Consider the following 15,414-nt stretch of genomic DNA (forward strand, 5'->3'; position numbering starts at 1 on the left):
CGAAAATCAAACGGACAGAAACACTGATAAATTGAAGCAATGCTTAAATGTTGGAACCCACAAATATGTCCTGCTTTGGAATTTCTTAGGGTGAGACATTCATGGATCGTTGCTTTCATGAACTATCAAGTTATACTTGTGTCAAAGATCCCTTGCTTGGGGCTTCCCTGGTGGCGCAGTGGTTGGGAGTCCGCCTGCCGCTGCGGGGGACACGGGTTCGTGCCCCGGTCCGGGAGGATCCCACGTGCTGCGGAGAGGCTGGGCCCGTGGGCCGCAGCTGCTGAGTCTGAGCGTCTGTAGCCTGTGCTCCGCGACGGGAGGGGCCGCGGCGGTGAGAGGCCCGCGCCGCGGTGAAGAGTGGCCCCCGCTCACCGCGGCTGGAGAGGGCCCTCGCACAGAAGCGAAGACCCAGCACATCCAAAAATAAATAAATGAATAAATTTATTAAAACAAACAAACAAACAAAAGATCCCTTGCTTAAGCTGTGTGAATTTAATGATCAGGATAATATTGCTAGAAGAATGCCTGTCTTCCTTTCCAGCTTTAATAAATCCAGCAGACTCACAGTGGTTACTTAACCTGCCTACAATTCAGTCTGCTTTTCACATCCTTAAATAGCCCTGTGGCTGTTCTTGGCTACCTGGTCTTTGGTTTTAGGTTTGCGTGTGAAAATAAATGACAGGAACAGTTGAAGTGCCTGTTCATACCTCCTAGTGGTGTTAGAAGTTTCCAAAATAAATCCCACTCTACTGCCCAGGGTCTGAACCTGGGCATCAGGTGATAATAGGCCCTCAGGGAGGATCCTAGAGTTGGTTGCAGCTTCGCTCAAAATAAACAGACTTCTTCGGCGCTGATACTTTGGGGAAGGCGGCCCCGTTCAGGGAGCTGGCAAGTGGTATTCTTTGAAGGTCGGGAGCCTTTGCATCCCCTGGGAGGGTGAATAGAGAGGTGGAAGAGCTGGGAGAAGGCCCTGGGTGGAGAGGTGAGGCTCTCTGCTTGTGGCTGGTGTGGTCATCTGAGCCTCCACACTCAGCTCTCAGCAACTTCCCCTTTTCAGGTGCCTACCCTTGGTATTTACAAAAGCTAACCACCCCTCATCACCAAGGCTACCATTTAGCACATGACTGTCAGAAGAGAAAGATACAAATAATCCTCTCAACATCTAAATGACAAATATGCAAACTGTTGCCAGCCTGCTGTGGAAAATGTGCTGGGAAGACACTCGGCTGGCTGGCAGGGTGAGGCTGTCTGTAAAGACCTTGCGTCTCCCTGCTCCTCCAGCTGTGGACTGTAGTTTTAAAAATCATAAAAGATTTCTCCTAAAGGTCCAAAATCGTAGCTCATGTCATTTTCCCAGATCTTGGCTGTATTTTGTAAATCCAGTGTAAGTCCTTCTCGATGACGTTGTATCTGAACTTTATGTGCAGCCCTATGATTTATGGCTGATGGCAGCTATGGGGGCTTTCCCCCTTCTCTTCTTTCATCTCAGGACATTTAAATTGGAAGCTTAAGCCTTCCTCAAAAAGAATTTAAATTTCAGCCCTCTTTTCTATGTGTTGTTAAAGACGACCCAGCAAAGATGAGTTCAGAGGGAGTGCCAACCCGGAATCTTGGTGTAAGAGAAAGCTTTGGGGAAATTGTAGAGCTGGTTCAGAGTCCTGACTGTGCCTTTTAGCAGTTGCAAGGCCTTGTACCAGTTACCTAACTTGTGAGCCTCAGTTTCCTTACCTGTAAAGTGGGTATGCTGTCCACTTCATGTCATTCTCGTGAGACTCAGAGGAGGACGTTTCTAAGTGTGTTTCTGCTTCCCTCTGCCCCTTTAAGTGTAGAATGCGCTAAGGTAGTGGGGGGCGCGATCTGCCCTGGGGGCAGGACAGGCTGAAGGTGAAAGAGGAAATTGTGTTTATTTGGGCAAAACCATCATTTCCTTAAAGTCCACAGCCCTCAGCTCTTAAATAGGTCACCGAAAAGAACATCAGAGTGTGGTTCTCGGCATGTGAGGGTGACCCCGGGGGCAGCTGTGGGTCAGCCCTGTATTTGGAGTTGTTTGTTCTGCAGAGCTTGCGCCACTCACCGGGCTCACATTCTTGCGGTTCACCCGATGGAAAATGCCGAGGGGAGGTTTCCTTTCTCTGCAGTTCGTCTTTCAATGGAGTCGGGCTGATATAATATCATTTGCCATATCGTGAAGTAGTTTGCAAATGACCAAGTGAAATTCTTGAATCATGCTTGAAATATTCCTTTTTCTGATTATTAAGCTGGGGATGAATGCCTCCTCTCAGTTTCTCGTTCTTTCTCATTGTGGTAAAATACTTATAACAAAGGTGACCATTTTAACCATTTTGAAGCGCACAGTTCTGTGGCATTAAGTACTTTCACATTTTTATGCAACCATCACCACTGCCCAACTCCAAAACTTTTATTTTCCCAACTGACACTCCCAGGTCACCCCGCCCCACCCAGCCCCTGGCGGCCACCATTCTCCTTTCTGTCTCTGAACTTGGCTCCTCTAGCAGCCTCACGTCAGTGGAATCATACAATATTTGTCACTTTGTGACTGGTTTATTTCACTCTTTTTTTTTCCTTCTTTAACAAATCTCTTTTACTCTGTCTTACAGTTTCCATTACTCCCTGCCAGGGACTATTCTACAAACCCTTGCTTTTCTCTGAGATTTCTCTTGCAAATTTGCACTCTACCTATGTAACTGTTTGTATATGATCTTTGCATTTTTACCCCGCTGAAGGAAAAAACCAGTCACAGGAAGTGATTTGATGGAATGTTTATTTTATTCTTAGAAATAGCTCTTTACCGAATCAAGATCTTAGGTGACCTTACCCTAAGTACAGAATCAGATCCTATCTTTGCCTAGAGGGTGTCTTCTCAGAAATAAAACTTCAAGTTCTGCCCTCCCCCGCTGCACCCCTCACTCCCCCCAAAGAAGAGAACACAGGGTTTGTATCGAGGCTGGTGATAGCAGAGAGGAGAGGGCAGGTAACGGGCACTGTGAACATCGTTTTAGGCGCTTCCATTCCAAGGTAACCTCTCAGCCTTTCTCCTCGTAGGTGGTATACCTTGAAATCCAAACCGGGGAAGAAGAATAAAGAACGAGGAGAAATTGAGGTTGACATCCAGTTTATGAGAAACAACATGACCGCTAGCATGTTTGACCTTTCCATGAAAGACAAGTCCCGGAATCCATTTGGGAAACTGAAGGACAAGATCAAGGGGAAGAATAAGGACAGCGCATCGGATACCGTGTCCGCCATCATCCCCAGCGTGACGCCCTCGGCTGACAGCGATGAGGAGTCTCCTTCGAAAGACAAGAAGAAGAAGTCAAAGCTCAAGACCTTGTTTTCCAGGTCCAATCTGCAGAGAACATCACTTTCCCAGTCCATGTCTGTCCTGCCGACTGCAAAGTCAGACAAAGTGCTGCTTCGTCCTGGAGACTTTCAGTCCCAGTGGGAGGATGAGGAAAATGACGAGGACAAGTCCTCCTCTGCCTCGGACGGTGAGTTTCCTTCTCCTCCTTCTTACTCGGCCCTTCTCCCTCGACTGAGCCTACTTTGCTTTGGGAGAGAAGAAACGAACAAATCTTAGGAGAAAGATTCAATTCAGCTCCTCAGTTATTACAGTGATGGTGATGCTGGTGGAGGGGATGGCGGGGGTGGTGGTGATGGTGCTTTTACTGGTGGTGCTGGCGCTGGAGCTGCTCATGATGGTCACGGTAGTGGTGGTGATGATGATAGGTAACCTTGGTTAGGAAGCCTTCTCTATTTCTAAGCCCTCTGGTTTCTAGGAACGTGCGAATCCCTTTTCCGTAACGTCTGGCTCTATAACTGACGTACGTTAGTACAAGCTTTTGGGGCTCACGGAATGAATGCATGCAGAGCTTCTTTTTTTAATTAAGGATAAAACCATGGAACCTTACACTAATTCTGATATTTCATTAATTCGTTGGGTACTTATACTGAGCTCTCATGGAATACATTCCTAATGAAAGCTGAGGAATCCAGTTCCATTAACTCTGAATTAACTCGGTATTTTGAAATTCAGTCTCAGTGACCAGATCCCTATTATTGGCCATATTCTGCACCTCTACCAAGAGCGCTGCCCTTTTCCTTGCTTCCATGCACGGTTTCTCAACCTCAGCACCACTGACAGTTTGGGAGGATAATTGTTTGTTGTGGGAGCCTCCCTGTACTCTGTAAGATCTTTAGCAGCATCCTGGCCTCCACCTGCTGGATGCCGGTAGCACACCCCACCCAGCTGTGACAACCAAAAATGCACTCAGATGCGTGAGGACAAAAGCCCCGCCCCCCCGCCCTGCTGCGTTGCGAACCGTTCCCGTAGCTTCTCACTCCCTTGGTTCTCGGTTCTTCTCCCACAGCCTTGTCTCACAAGGGAACGGCAAGTGTGGATCCTAAGCAACTGAACCAGATCAACTTCAACCTCCCCAAGAAGGAAGGACTCTCCTTCCTGGGAGGCCTTCGGTCTAAGAATGACATCCTTTCCCGCTCGAATGTTTGTATCAACGGGAACCATGTCTATGTGGAGCAGCCCGAAGCCAAGAGCGAGACCAAGGACAGCTCCCCGTCCTCCACGCCGTCCCCCCAGGGCCTCAGGAAGAAGCATTTGTTCTCATCTACAGAAAACCTGGCCTCTCGACCTTTGAAGGAGCCTGGGGAAGGAGGTGCAGTGCCTTCCGAGTCTTCCACAAAGGACTCTCTCAAGTCCATGTCCCTGCCATCCTACCAGCCACGGGTCAGCGGGGGGGACCTTCGGGAGAACACGGTTTTGGTGACCTTGGAGGCTGCAAAGGAAACCAAAGAGAGCAAGAAACAAGAGAACAAGAAGTCCTCTCTGCTCTCCCTGGTGACCGGGAAGAAGGACACGGCCAAGGGCAGGGAAGGTGAAAGCCCGCCGGCCACCCCCGGGAAGGAGAGGGAAGGCACACCTGTGGTGGTCAAAGCCAGGGAGGACCAGGCGGGGCCTCTCGACGACCGTGTGAAGAGATCGGACAAAGAGACTGCGGCCATTTTCTCCGGACGGGGCAGAGCCCCGAACCCCTTTGAAGACGTGCAGATCCCAGAACAAGAAGCTGACCCAGAGCCCAAGGCTGCACCAGCACCACCTGTTCCCTCACCCAGGGCTCCCCAGACCAGAGCCGTGAAACCCCGGTGAGTCTCGACCCTTCCCCGGGGCCCAGCAGCCAGGCCTACGTTAGAGCAGACCTTGCTTGTTGGTCCGTGGTGGTCCTTGTAGAAATTGATTTTGGCCAGTCCCTACCACTGGCCTGGCCCACCTGCAGAGACCGCAGTGATGTGCCCCAGCCCGGGGCCACTGCCCGCAGGCGTGGTCTGCCCCTTGCCCGACATTTTCCCTGCAGGCATCTTTGCCGCAAGCGTTTTCTCTGCACACATTTTTGCTTCTGGCGAAAGTACCTAGAACTGGTCTGTCCATCTCAGTGAGATAAGCAGAGCACAGTGGAATGCCCTGGTGTTGTATCAGATTCCGAATGTCGTGGTCTGGGAGCAATACCGGGTTTCGGTGGTGGTACCTGCAGACCGGGGTTTAGTAGGTTCTTCCCGTGAGTTCCCTTTGAGGCAGGTGTAATCTCTCCTCCTTGCACTTTGGTGTGGGTTTACTGGCACAAGAGACCCTTGGTCCACTGTCAAGTGTGCCTGGGAGGGTCCTCTGAGTGTTTCCTCTGCGCGTTGTCTCATGAGCCGGGTGTTCTGCTTCTCAGCATGACTCACATACACAGTCTCGATATTCCTGTGGGCTGGGGGTGGGAGAGACTTTTTTTTGAGATTCTGCCTACTTTGATTTCACAGACACACACACACACAGTATTCCTCTTCAAAATCTGCCTCTTGCTTTGTGGTGCACCTTTTATGGCTTTGCACTTTTTAGGTGCTTTTTCTTTATCACCAAAAGAGACTGCAGGCTGTTGCTCTACCTGGATCTTTCTGTTTCTATTGCAACAGTCCTTTCTGTGGCAGATGTACTTGGTGATAAAATTGTGCCTTTTGTGGATTAAGTATTGGTGTTCCTTCTTTAACTTCTCAAGGTACTGCCCCCAATATAAAAAAGAGTTCTCGCCTTTGGAAAGACTGTATTTTTACATGTCTTTTGCCTCTCATGCTGCATCTGCAACTGACCTGCAGATTTTATTGTGTCCTTTTTGCAGACTGGAAGTGTCTCCAGAGGCTCAGCCCGCACCCAGGCTCCCCCCTTCCACTCGCTCTCCTGTCGTTTTCTCTGCTCTCCCTTCCAGTTCTGGTCAGACACCCGTCCCTTCTAAACTGGGGCATGATTCAGAGACACAGTCCTCTGAGTCTCCTTCTGGCTCCTTCTCTTTCCCCTCTCCTGAAGCAGCCCCCATTTCCACATCCACTTCCATTGAACACTGGCCTTCCGCAGACGTGGGTGAGGCCAGTCCTAAAGAACCGCCTTCGCTCCTTGAACCAGAGCTAGAACAGGAGAGTCTGACACAAGTTCCAAGCACTGTTCCTTGTGCTGTGGGCTCGCTTTCCAAGCAGACACCCGTTCCAGTGGGGAAAGGGACGGAAGACTCTCCAGTGGGGAAGACCGGCGCTGATGACCCCGGACAGTCTCTCCGGACGCAGCCTGAGGTGGGGCGAGAAGAAGAGCTTCTGGGGTCTCCCCCCAGAAAACAACAAGGCGCCATCCCTTCATCTGTCGAGGCCCGAGAAGTAACACCCGCCACTGCGCTCGGAAGAGGCGGGATGGACAGCCCTGCCGGGAAGCCCCCGGGGCAGGGAGCCTCAGGCTCTGCGGGTCAATCTCGGTCTCCCGTGGGGGATGCAGGTGGGGGTGGCGGGATGAGTCCTGCAGTTAAGGAAGCGGTGCCCCCCGTTCCCGTGGGCGAGTCGGTGCCTCCACTTGACTCTGCGATGCAGAGCCACGAAGAGATGGGTCCGGATGCCTGTGAGGGCAGAAAGGAAATCCAGGAGCAGGTGTTGTTTTCCGAGCAGCTCTCTACAGAAGGGGCGGGGGAGAAGGCCCCTGTGCTGGTCCGCGGGGACAGAGGTGACCCCCAGGAGCTGACGCCGCAAGGGGCCGCCCCCGGAAATGCGTGGGACACGGGAGACTCCCAGGAGGGGGCGGCTGTGGCTGGACCCCGGCCCGCTGCCCCGGCGGCTCGCCCTCCCCGCCCGTCCTCCAAGGGGAGCTGCTCGGGGGGCCCCGCGCATGCGGCCAGCTCGGGGAGAGACGGTCCCCTTCTCGGCAGTCAGGGAGACGATGCCCCGATGGCGCGGAACCAGAGCAAAGCCAGTGACCACGAGGGTCTGCTGTCTGACCCCCTGCACGGCCTTCAGTCCGCCTGCGAGGCAAAGCCCCCAGCCCTGGCCCATCTGGACTTGACCCTGCCTTCCATCCCCGAAGTTGCTTCGGAAGATGAGAGAGGAGATCAGCTTGAAGATGACAGAGGGGTGGCCCCGGTGGCAGCTCTGGGAGGAGGGGCTTCTTCCCCGAGCACGTGGCCCGCCCGTGCTGAGCGGGAGAGGGCGCCCAGCGGGGAGGTCGGCGGGTCAGCAGGGGGCCTGCGCGACCCCAGGCCGGGAGCGCCCAGAGCACCCACCCCCGCTTCTGCAGAGCAGACCACAGCCTCGGCGGTTCAGGAACCACAGTCTCCGGGCCCCGGTGACAGCGGGGAGGCAAAACCAGTGGGAGATGGGAGGCCGGGTCAGCCTCCAGCCGCAGCCCTGGATTCCCTTGTGTCCACTCCCCCCTTTTCTGAGCCCTTTCCTGCCACACGCTCTTTTCCCACCTCTGCACGCTCTGACACCCACCACACCAGTACAGCAGAATCTCAAAAAAAAGCAGCAGTCGAGGGCTCCGCGGGTGAAGTGGAAAATTCTGGCAAGAGGAAGCCGCTTCTTCAGGCCTGGGTCTCACCCTCAGACACACAGCCAGTCTCGGCTCAGCCAAGCGCTGGAAGCGGGTCGGCCAAGCACAGGTGAGAGCCGGGGGACGACTGTCCTCGTGCATGTAAGCCGTGCCCCCTCTGCTTCTTGTCTCCAGACGCCAGGGCTTGCTCACCGCACAGCTGTTCTGACGGTGCGTCCGCCTGTGTTGCCGGAAGGGCTGTGTCCTGGGCCAGGAGCAGCGCAGGCACCCCTGCGTTTGTAGCAAGAACAGAGTAGCAGCAGTCCTGAGAGATAGATTCAGAATTGTTCTGCACGGTCTGATTTGGAGCTGTCCTTGCAGAGAAACACCGGGAGCCATATCTTATTTCCTAGTCTCGGAGACCAGCTGAGATGCAGCAGTAGAACCCAGCAGTGCGGACAGCTTACTTTAAGCAGTGCCCAATGGGAAGCTGGCTTGTTTGTTCTGAGCTCTTTCCTCCCTCTTGGGGCACAGAGGGCTCTGCGGGGACTCCCACAGTGGAGTCCTAGGCTGCAGCTGCCTCTGAGAATAGGAGACCGTCTTTAATGTTCTCCTGACGTTGATAACGAGGCCAAGGGTCCTGTGAGAAGGTCAGGACACGTGGCCGGAAGTGGTGCCTTGTTGGCTTGCGCGTGGCTTCCTCGCGCTGACCGCTTTCCTTTCCTTTTCCACACGTTGGCACGTGTGGGACTGCAGGTGTGAGCACGCATGTCCCCCCCACTCCCCCGTCACCTCTCATTGGCGGCCACGTCTGAGAGAGGCAGTCCCTAGTTCTGCCGGTTCTGCCGTGACGTAAGCGTCTAAGGAAACAGCTAAGTGTCCTTTCCGCCTTCTCTTTAGACTTCATCCCGTGAAGCCGATGAACGCGGCAGCCACCAAGGTCGCTCTCTCCAGCTCGGGAACTGCCACTGTCATCGGTGAGAACTTGGTCAACGAAGCCATGATGAAGGTATGTCTTCTCCAGAAGGAGGCAGGTTAGTTAGGGATCTAGAAAACCCGCTGTCAGAGTCACCATGACATACATCTCCCTGGGCAGCAAGTAACGCCAGGGGTGACTTAACCACACGTCTCGGTCTTTGGATGATCTTTGGAAGCCCCTACACTTTCCATGGGATACTTACTTTTCCCCTCATAGTTCTTGGGCTGTCGTTGAATTTTGTTGTGTGTCAAGCAACATGATTGACACCAGTACTCTTTTTAATGAGAAGAAAATGTCACCCACCCTCCAGCCCATGCAAATCAGATATTCTCATTTTTCCCACGTGTCCTTTCTTATCTTTTGGCAAGAATATAAAATTCTCGCAGTTGTCATCATTGCGCAGATAGACTTTTTTGTAACTTTATTCTGAAGTAATTTCAAACTTTAAAAAAGTTGCAAGAATAGCACAAAGAGCTCCTGTATACTTTCATTCCAATTCACCAACCGTTGACATTTCACCAGATTTGCTTTATCACCCTCACCCTCTCCTACTCCGTTCTCTCTTTGTAGCTACGTATATATTTTTTCCTGAATTATTTGAGAGTAAGCTGCACACGTCATGCTCCTTTTACCCCTAAATACTTAAGTGCGTAATTCCTAACAATGAAGGCGTTTATCAAAATGAAGAAATTGAACATGGATGCCTCGCTACTTTCTCATCTGCGGTCCGTATTTCACCTTCACCAGTTTTCCCAGTAGTGCCCTTTCTTGTCTGTCTGTTCTCCGGTCCAGGGTCACTCAGTGCCTCGTCTCGGGAGTCTCCCTTATTCTGGCATAGTTCCTTGGCCTCTTTTGTCTTTCAAGACCTGGACCTTTTTCAGAGTTTCAGTCAGTCGTTTGGTAGAACCTTCCTCAGTTTGGATTTGTCTGATGTCTCCCTGCGGTTTGGTCGAGGCTGGGCATTCTCGGCAGGAATTAACTAGAGAGATAACGTGCCCTTTCCAGTGCGTTGTGTAAAGAGCCCGTGACACCAGCCTGTGCTGTTAGTGGGGTGTTAAGTCTGATGACTTAGGTTAAGTGGTGTCCACTAGGCTCGCCAGTGCAAAGTTGCTAGTTTTCCCCTTTACAGTTAGTGAGAAATGTGTGGGGAGTTCGTTTCAGACCGTGTAAGCCTCCTGCCCCTTATCAGCCTTCTGCAGGCCTCAGTTTCCACTGACGAACGTGGTGGTAGCAAAATGATCGTTCTCCAGCTCCATCACCTGCGTGGAAACACTCTGAAATCCTCTTTTTCACTTAGTATCATATCGTAAACACTTTTGCATGTTGCTACTTAATTATTCTTTGAAACGGTTATGTCAGTCTTTACTTACTCACTCTCCGGTTAGTGGATATTTAGCTTGTTTTCTGTTTTTTCAATATGAATAACACTGTCATCAATAATTTCTCGCATAGAACTTGTCCCTTCTTGCAGGTGATTTCCGTAAGCTAAATTCCCAGGACGACTATTGCTGGATGAGAAGATCTCTGCTCTTTAAAAAACTTGAGTGGCTAACACTAAAAAAACCCAACTCCTCCCCTTAAAACCAAAACCAATCCCCCCAGATGATCTCTGCTGGAGAGTATCCTCATCCTGCCCTTTCTGATTCTAAAATCAGAGGGATTCAGATGTGTTATGTTTCAGACACGTGGACAGGAATTTCCTAACCCACCCCTGGGGATCGCAGTTGGGAGACATAAACTTTGTTTCTATTTTACTGCAAGCGTCTAGAAGTTACATTCAGTCATAGATTTTACGGTCCCAGGGACTCCAGGACGTCAAATAGTTTTTGTGTTTTTAAAATAAAACTTTTGCTCACGTCTCCTTCACTCCTGCAAGCGTTTTGCAAGTGCCAGGCGGTGGCTGATACCTACGGCTCTGTTGCCCCTTTGCCTCCAGGGGCTGCGCTGAAGGTACACTCAAAGCTGGAGATTTTGGGGTCGAGAGACTGAGTAGTAATAACGACCTGCTGCTGAAAACAAGTTAGCATCTTCCGGCCGTCTTGCCTTCTCTTCCCTGTTGTCCACGCTGACGGGGCATCACTGTTAAGCATCATTCTCAAAATGATCAGCTGTAGCCAGAACTGTGTACCTACGGTGCTTTAGCCCAAAGCCTAAAGGTGGACCCTAACTTCGCCAGCCTAGCCTGTCTGGCTTCTGTGGTTGTGTAGAAGGGGCAGCACTTGTCCTCTTGGAGTTAATGATATTTACCGGGAAACTGGGCAAAAGAACAGCATGGAAGGGACCATCACGAAAACTAGAGTCATTTAGCACCCCCCTCGCCCTGTCCCCTCTTCCGTTTACTGTGGCATGCAGCTTGGCTCTGAAGAGAAGCAAACACCTAGCTTTCGGGAAGTGAGCAAGACCCTTGGTTCCCATTCTGTTTACTCTTTTTTTTTTTTTTTTTAACATCTTTATTGGAGTATAATTGCTTTATAATGGTGTGTTAGTTTCTGCTTTATAACAAAATGAATCAGTTATACATATACATATGTTCCCATATCTCTTCCCTCTTGCGTCTCCCTCTCTCCCACCCTCCCTATCCCACCCCTCTAGGTGGTCACAAAGCACCGAGCTGATCTCCCTGTGCTATGCGGTTGCTTCCCACTAGCTATTTTACATTTGGTAGTGTATATATGTCCATGACACTCTCTCACCCTGTCACATCTCACCCCACCCCCTCCCCATATCCTCAAGTCCATTCTCTAGTAGGTCTGTGTTTTTATTCCCGTCTTGCCCCTAGGTTCTTCATGACCTTTTTTTTTCTTAGATTCCATATATATGTGTTAGCATATGGTATTTGTTTTTCTTTCTGACTTACTTCACTCCGTATGACAGACTCTAGGTCCACCCATCTCACTACAAATAACTCAATTTCGTTTCTTCTTATGGCTGAGTAATACTCCATTGTATGTATGTGCCACATCTTCTTTATCCATTCATCTGTTGATGGACACTTAGGTTGCTTACATGCCCTGGCTGTTGTAAATAGAGCTGCAATGAACATTTTGGTACATGACTCTCTTTGAATTATGGTTTTCTCAGGGTTATATGCCCAGTAGTGGGATTGCTGGGTCATATGGTAGTTCTATTTTAGTTTTCTAAAGAACCTCCATACTGTTCTCCATAGTGGCTCTATCAATTTACATTCCCACCAACAGTGCAAGAGTGTTCCCTTTTCTCCACACCCTCTCCAGCATTTATTGTTTCTAGATTTTTTGATGATGGCCATTCTGACCGGTGTGAGATGATATCTCATTGTAGTTTTAATTTGCATTTCTCTAATGATTAATGATGTTGAGCATTCTTTCATGTGTTTGTTGGCAATCTGTATATCTGCTTTGGAGAAATGTCTATTTAGGTCTTCTGCCCATTTTTGGATTGGGTTGTTTGTTTTTTTGATATTGAGCTGCATGCGCTGCTTGTAAATTTTGGAGATTAATCCTTTGTCAGTTGCTTCATTGGCAAATATTTTCTCCCATTCTGAGGGTTGTCTTTTGGTCTTGTTTATGGTTTCCTTTGGTGTGCAAAAGCTTTTAAGTTTCATTAGGTCCCATTTGTTTAATGTTTACTTTTCAAAGCTCATTTAATCAGGGGCTTATCTCCCGGCCCTGACTGAGAGTAACTTGCCTTAAAACAAAGGCAATGGCTGCTTATTCTACTCATGATTTGTAAGTTCCGCTGCTGCCCCCCTGCCTGGATGCAACAAAGCTGTTGGTCCTGGACCATACCTGGTAACTACTTTGAGTAAACATGGAAAGGTTCCTGGAGCCGGCTATTGGCCGACCGCAGAATAGACGCTTTGTACTAAGGCATAAACAGTGCTTATAAAAATAACTACGCTTTGGAATGTTGCAAAGTGAGAGAGAGGCTAGGAAAAGAAATTGCTACGAAAAGCCAGCTGAATCATTACTACAATGGCTTTTGTTGTTGTTATTGTTTTAGGGCCGCCATCTTTTATAGATGATTAAAACTAAGAATGTATTATTTATTCAGGTGGCTTCCACACTTCCATTTAAAAATAATACAGGCAACTAGATCCAAAAATCATCTGTCATATTGTATGGGAACAGTTGGATACAAATCTGAATGTACGTCATTATTGGTACAGCTATGCGGGAAAAATCCAATGTAAAAATCCTGGAAGGAAATGTGTGACACTGGGCACTATTGTTTCTTGAATTAATGGGTATTTTCTTTGCACCTCTTCCTCTCCATGGTCATTACTCACTTTCTGTAATTGCTGGATTGCTTTTTAATTTTTTTAGTCATCACATGAATAGGAACTTCTAATGGTTTCAAAGTCCTGCATAGTTTCCTCTTTAGGTTACAGAATCCAAATCGAAGAGCTGTTTGACAGTTTGTAGGAAGTACCTTAACTGCGCACGCCTCTTCAGTTCTATGCATTTGTCTTAAGGAAACATTTAGGGATGTGACCAAAGATTTATGGTCACGCATTTAAATAAATGTTATTATATAACTGTGAAAATTGAAACCAACCTCAATATCCAGCAACAGAGAGATGGTTAAAATATAATGAAATTTAAAACATCCACTTAGGACTTCCCTGGTGGCGCAGTGGTTAAGAATCCGCCTGCCAATGCAGGGGACACGGGTTCGAGCCCTGGTCCGGGAAGATTGCTCCACAGAGCAACTAAGCCCCTGCGCCACAATTACTGAGCCTGCGCTCTAGGGCCCGCGAGCCACAACTACTGAGCCTGCGTGCCTAGAGCCCGTGCTCCACAACAAGAGAAGCCACCACAATGAGAAGCCCGTGCACCGCAACAAAAAGTAGCCCCCGCTCGCCGCAACTAGAGAAAGCCCGCGCGCAGCAATGAAGACCCAACACAGCCAAAGATAAAACAAAGAAATAAAGAAATAAAATTAAACAAACAAAGAAAATCCATTTAAAAAGCAATTTTTCTAAAGTTTAATGATGGGAAAATGCTCACAAAATAATGATTTTCAAAAGCTATAAAACGGGATATTGTATGATGCTAAAGTTGTAAAACATATCATAAAGAAAACCCAGGAAGGGAATTCCCTGGCGGTCCAGTGGTTAGGACTTGACAGTTTCATTGCCGGGGCCCCGGGTTCAATCCCTGGTCAGGGAACTAAGATCCCACAAGCCGTGCAGTGCGACAAACAAACAAATAAACAAAAACAAATAAACCAAACCAAATAAAAAGCAACAACAACAAAAACCCACAAAACAAAACAAAACAAAAAAACAGGAAGAATAAGAAAGAAAGAGACCCCAGTGTTAGGTGTTGGAGCTATGGGTAATAATTTTTTCCCTCTTCTGGATTTGAGATTTTCTATGATACATAAATATTCCTTTTATAATTCAAACCAAAATCCTGTTATTTGGGGGGGGGGAATTAATTTTAATTCATCTCCAGGGTCTGGTTCAGAGGTTACTCCATCTTTGAAGCTTGTCCTGATCACCCATGTAGCAATGGTCTCTTGTTTGTTCGGCAGCTGGAGCATGTCATATCTCTCTGGACCCCGACACTCAGGTGAAGCCCCAGGTGTGTCAGACACTGTGGGGACCTGGCCCCTCCTCTCGAGGAGCACCTGCCTGCCCTTCCCTCCAGGTGTCAGCTGCTGCTTCTTTCTATCTCCAAACTCTCTTGCAGAGCATCTTATGTAATCAATATTTTTGAATGAATATAATCCTTCTGTGACAGGGGTATAATCTAACACCCCTGGAGGATGTATTCTTGGCTGTTGTTTACAAAGACTACTTTTTTCCTTGATAGGATATGTGAACAGACACACCCTATTTGACAGCGTCAGGCACGTTTCTAAGCCAGTGTTGCCATCATCGTGCTGTTCTTTGTAGCCAGGACAAGACGGACGGGATTTCTTTCGGGATTCTGGCCGGTGTGCAGGCAGCTTGCGTCACTGCACTGAACAGGGCCTTCTCTTGTGTCGTGTCAGGGTTGACCCTGCTCTTGACGTAGCTGCTTCTTGAAGCAGGTGGTTCTGAGCCTTCCTCGGTGAAACCGTGATTACCTCAGAGTTCCGCCGGCAAAACTGTCTTGAGGTTGCCCCATGACCTCTTCTCTTTAAACTTATGAATCTGAGCCACAGAATTCAGGAAAAGTTAGCTTTGGGGTTTTTTCCCGTCTCACCGGAGACTTGGTACAGCGTGTTACTTTATGTAATCCTTATCTTGCGTTTCCTCGTGGCTGGGGCCTGGGCAGTTTGCAGTCAGCCATGAGTCATCCCAGATTGTAAATGTAACTCCGCGGGGCTCCCGCTCTGGTCAGGACAGGGCTGCCACTGTGCCCAGAGGGGGCGCCATCGATGGCTGTGATGGTGGCCCTTGGCTTTGACTCTGTATAGTTTTGGGGAATGACTTACAGTGGGGTCTCCCAGTGCACCCTCCTAATCACCAGATCTCCTGAGCACAGCCGAGGCAGTAGCAGGCCTTCTGGGATGAACGGCCACGTGTTGTCTTGGGAGGACAGTGTCGCCTCCTGCACCGTCTGCCACTAGGGTTTCTTCACAGGTCACGTTAGCTTGGCGCTCAGCTCCA

At 49.3% G+C, this 15,414-nt stretch overlaps 1 protein-coding gene across 5 annotated transcripts in view; it reads left to right on the forward strand.

Annotated features, from left to right (window-relative positions):
• Positions 1-15,414, forward strand: part of RAB11FIP1 (RAB11 family interacting protein 1) — a 33,282-nt gene that overhangs the window by 14,306 nt on the left and 3,562 nt on the right. For 4 of the 5 annotated variants that reach the window (XM_082374939.1, XM_082374941.1, XM_082374940.1 and 1 more), the window contains exons 2-5: positions 3,064-3,509; positions 4,389-5,178; positions 6,192-7,985; positions 8,756-8,864. In XM_082374939.1, coding sequence (XP_082231065.1) covers positions 3,064-3,509; positions 4,389-5,178; positions 6,192-7,985; positions 8,756-8,864 — 3,139 coding nt within the window. The remainder of the gene's footprint in view (positions 1-3,063; positions 3,510-4,388; positions 5,179-6,191; positions 7,986-8,755; positions 8,865-15,414) is intronic. The other variant, XM_082374943.1, reaches the window with a different exon arrangement.

The sequence above is a fragment of the Balaenoptera borealis genome (assembly GCF_965194805.1).
Source record: "Balaenoptera borealis genome assembly, chromosome: 21".
NCBI classification, from domain to species: Eukaryota; Metazoa; Chordata; class Mammalia; order Artiodactyla; family Balaenopteridae; genus Balaenoptera; species Balaenoptera borealis.